Here is a 4,533-nt window from a genome sequence, read left to right on the forward strand (position 1 = left end):
GTTGTCTAGCAACTAACTTTGATGTAACTTTTTTTATATATTTAATCTAATATCATCTTGGTATTAATATTAATACATTAAGTGGGTGTTTGACAGTTTTTTGTTTTTTTTTTAAATAACTTATTAACTTATTAATTTTTTGAAAAATCAATAAGTTAAAAAAAATACCAACTTTTTAAACAAAAAAATAATTTTCACAAACCAGAAATTATTGGCTCTTTAGAAAAGCCAATAAAGTGAAAAGAATTCCCAAACAATTGAAGTTTAAACTCCCATCTACATGGGCTTGTCGAAAGGAGATGGCCCACTCATGGAATCATTGCTGAGAATTTTGATCAGGCAGAGGAATAAACAATTTTACGAATCTATCTACAAGCGAGAGTTAATTCTCTTTTTAACATACTAAAAATAATAAAATATAATCGAGCCAATACCTGTCGAAAATGTTACGAATGTATACAAACTCTTGTATAACCTTATTAATAAATTAGATTATTATTAATTAATAGTGATCATCGGTTTTTTGATGGAAATTATGAAAAAGTTCTATTAATACCACAAAACATTTTATAAATTTTTTGAAAATTCCATATTTTGCAATGAAAATGAAAATTTACAGTATTATATTAGCTTTTTTTTTTTTTTTTTTTTTTTTTCCTGCAGCCTCTGGTCAGTGAAAATAATTTTGCAATTTAGTGGAATTTCGAATATTCCTAGTGATTTCTAACTACAATTTATCACTTTTAAGCCATTAACATACAAAGGTTTTTACCAATTTGATCAATTACAAGTTTAGAAGAAAAATATCAAAACATACCTCTATGATCCATGAAATTTCTTCCAAAGTCACATTTTAGTCGTGTCTTCGTGATGTTTGATAGGGTTAAAATGGTAAACTTATATGTGTCTTTGGCCATGTAAAAAGAAACACAATGATACATTTCCACATATAATCGGGTAAACTGATTTCAAGATATAATAAGTTATAAACATTTTCATGTAATTAAGTTGGAAGAAAACAACTTATCAAAACACTCAAAAAAAAAAGCTTATTGCCAAACACACCCTACTTACTCCCTTAACCTCCACATGCATCAAAAGACTATTTTACCCCTCCTTCCCATAGATATTCCAAAAAAGCTTATTGCCAAACATATAATCTTAACAGGTGAGGGACATTCATATCATAATCATAGAGAGAGTGAGAGTTGAAAAACTTGTTGCTATGCTCCTTTAGCAGGAGTTACCAGTGCAACAAGTAACAAACATATCAATTGTTGAGAGCACAAAGCAAGAGAAACTTATTCAACAACAATCATTGGTATGTATCAGCTTAATACATAAAGTTTTGAGGAAAAATCATAAACCATAAAATCATAAATGATTTGGAAACTTAAGCAAGAGGGTCTCTTTCCTTGTTCTCTTGTAGCAGCTGTTCCCTCACTCTCCTGATCTCTGCTTCCTTCTCCATTCTTTCTTGCTGCAAAACATATAAACCAAATTCATATCATTCTGTTATCAAATGTATCAAAGAATACCTCTCTTCTCAAGAAAGTAATATAGGTGTGAAAGAGCTCCTCCAAAGTTCAAACAATTCATTAACATCTTACTAAGAGCTATTGAGTAGTATCAGATTCATGAACATACTATTTGCAAGTACCCAATTCTAGGTCTGGAGTTTAAAGGTAAATTGGTATATATTTTGAACTAATTTTGTTCTGGTCCATGGAATCGGAGCAGAAAAATAATAATTCAATCGTTAAACTAAATTACAACCAATTCCAATTCATAATCCAAAATCCGAACCTTAAAGCTTCACAATAAGTTGATATTACTGATATTTACTGATCAGATACACAAATGAATGAATTATCTAGCTGGATATCCATGATTTTTTTGAGCTAAAATACAATTTATAAAATCACCACCCACGACATATAATCAGAACCCTAACTTAGAAAATCATGCCGGTACATTCCAAGTATGATTAAAATCAAATCACATAGCTAGATAAGCAAAAATGGATAGATAAATATATGTAGATATATAGATTGTAAGACCTTCTCGTCCTGATGAAGAGCGATCCAGACATGAACTTTATCCATTGATTGCCAGAACACAAAAGCGCCAAGCGACATACCGAAAAAAGTCGTCATGTTCACCATTTTCGCTACACTCTCGATCTTATTGATGCTTCTTCTTCGTCTTCGACCAGATCGAGCTCCCCTTGAATTTTTTATCCCCAAAATTTTCGATTGATTCGGAAACAGCAATGGAAACGCAAAAGGCCGAATACGATGTCGTTATAAGAAAAGTAAATAACGATAAGAGAAATTGCTAAAATGGTCCTTGGGATTGTATAAAAACCGTGGTTTGAAGTCATAGAGTACTCAATTTTATCGTTGGTACATATTTTGTTACTTTTTTTTTTTTTTTTTTTTTTGGTTATCTTAACCCTTATATATATGTTTTTGTTGAGTAAATTACACGAATAGTCCCTATGGTTAGGGTAATTTGCGCGCTTAGTCCCTAACTTATTTTTTTTAACTCGGAAGGTCCCTACTGTTTGTTTTTGTTACGCGCTTGGTCCTTAGTGTTTGTTTTTATTACGCGTTTGGTCCCTGTTTTACCTAAAAAAACTATTATTTAAATAGGGAAAAATGGTGGGGTGGATAAGATAAGGTGAAAGGGATGGGTTTGGGGGTGTCTTTAGTTAAATAAATTAAAAAATCAAGGGTAAAATAGTCTTTTTAGGTAAGACAGGGATCAAACGCGTAACAAAAACAAATAATAAGGACCTTCCGAGTTAGAAAAATAAGTTACGGACCAAACGCACGAATTACCCTAAACCATAGGGACCATTCGTGTAATTTACTCTTTTTTTTAAACATACTATTATGGTCGGTAATATAGAGTTTTTTCGGTTTCCGACCTCTTTTACAGCCAAGTATGATTTTTCAGATCATCTTCTCTGGTCATAATTGATTTTTCCAGGGAGATGAGTTATTGACATATTTTTCAAATTTCTTCTTCTTCTTCTTCTTCTTCTTCTTCTTCTTCTCTCTCTCTTTCTCTCTCTCTCTCTCTCTCTCATCTTTTGTCTATTCTCTGAAACAAACCCATAAATCGGGGTTTAGATACACAATCACAAATCTAGAAATGAACTTAAAAGCAACGATTTCAACCTTCAAACTTCAATTTGGTTACAGATTCGTGGATTCTTGTATGTGTTCACGGTTGAAGAACACACAAACACACAAAATGATTCAAGTATTTGATTATTGTTAGAGTTTATTCATCGTCATAAATGAGTTAGGGTTCAATTCAGGATTTCTTCAAAAACAAATTGTTCATCAAATGTGTGTTTGAAACTGATTTCGTTTTCATATATGTATTTGAAATTGTCCATCGGAAACAAAACCCATTCCATATGTGTAGTTGAAATCAATCATCAGTATCGTAATTGTACTTCAAACTTGAAATCAATTCCAAATGTGTGTTTTTGAAGGGTTTAAATTTGATGACGATGAATGGGTTTAGAAATGAGAACTGAAATATACCGTATGCGAACTTGAGATGAGTTTGATTCTTGTTAGGATTTCTTCATCAGAAACATAATCGATTCCAAATATGTTTTGAAGGGTTTAAAGTTGAGGAAGATGAAGGGTTTCATAAATGAGAGCTTAAAAATCTACCATGGATGAACTTGATTTCACATGTGTTTCAGATTTGTTCCAAAACCATGTATAGACTTGATTTTACATTTGTTTCAGATGCGTATGTTCCAAAAATCTGCCATAGATGAACTCAAAATTTGTCATGGCCGGAAAACTCATGCTTAGCCAGAGAAGATAACCGAAAAAGATGATCGGAGAAGTCGTTGGAGGTAAGGAACGCCAGAAATGTTACCGGAGGTGGAACTCAACTAAATTGTGTTTCATGATTGGTTGTTGCCAATAAGAAGGTCTGTAGTATGTGGTTGGTTTTACATGTGTGTCTCGGTCTGTGTATGGATTGTAGTAAGATGGATCATATCATACCAAGTAGGCAACATATATAACCCCAATTAAATTGTGTTTCATGATTAGGATGCAATTGATGACCATGATGGTTGGAGAAATTATGATCAGAAGATACTAAGGAATCCCTAGCCTACATCTAAATGGATTGACAAACACTGTTAGAGAAATCTAGACCAAAAGCATGAGGAAACTTCATATATAAGGGCTGATCATTATCAATTCTCTCATACATCACAACCTTTTTGTATGAGAACCTGCAATGACATGCGATCCAGGATGACGTCGATAACTAATCAGGCTTATATGTAACATCCCGAAATATCAAGAGTAGAGTTGAAGGGCTAAAAGAGTAAATTGGGAAAGAGTGACTCGGCGAGTCCATGTGTGGACTCGGCGAGTAGAGTCGCGACTTGGTCGCGTGTTAAGTGGCCGACTCGGCGAGTCAGTGTAATGGACTCGGCGAGTAGGCGCTGAGTGGAGAAAACCCTAATTCTCGGGGTTGAGCCTTATA

At 33.2% G+C, this 4,533-nt stretch overlaps 1 protein-coding gene across 1 annotated transcript; it reads right to left on the reverse strand.

Moving 5' to 3' along the window:
* Positions 1-1,208: 1,208 nt before the first annotated feature.
* On the reverse strand, positions 1,209-2,302 carry LOC145041091 (uncharacterized). The gene is made up of 2 exons (XM_078989016.1): positions 2,061-2,302; positions 1,209-1,480 (listed from the first exon to the last, which is right to left on the reverse strand). The coding sequence occupies exons 1-2, from the start codon at positions 2,163-2,165 to the stop codon at positions 1,394-1,396; spliced, it is 192 nt and encodes a 63-aa protein (XP_078845142.1). The 5' UTR covers positions 2,166-2,302; the 3' UTR covers positions 1,209-1,393.
* Positions 2,303-4,533: the final 2,231 nt, after the last annotated feature.

This window comes from Lactuca saligna, chromosome 4 (genome assembly GCF_052625555.1).
Source record: "Lactuca saligna cultivar CGN05327 chromosome 4, ASM5262555v1, whole genome shotgun sequence".
Lineage (NCBI taxonomy): Eukaryota > Viridiplantae > Streptophyta > Magnoliopsida > Asterales > Asteraceae > Lactuca > Lactuca saligna.

What these genes read in the sequence shown, in the direction of transcription:
- LOC145041091 (XM_078989016.1), bottom strand. Translation starts at nt 2,165, where the DNA reads ATGGTGAACATGACGACTTTTTTCGGTATGTCGCTTGGCGCTTTTGTG. An exon ending in CTCTTCATCAGGACGAGAAG is followed by an intron (nt 1,481 to 2,060) that starts GTCTTACAATCT and finishes TATGTTTTGCAG; the next exon opens with CAAGAAAGAATGGAGAAGGA.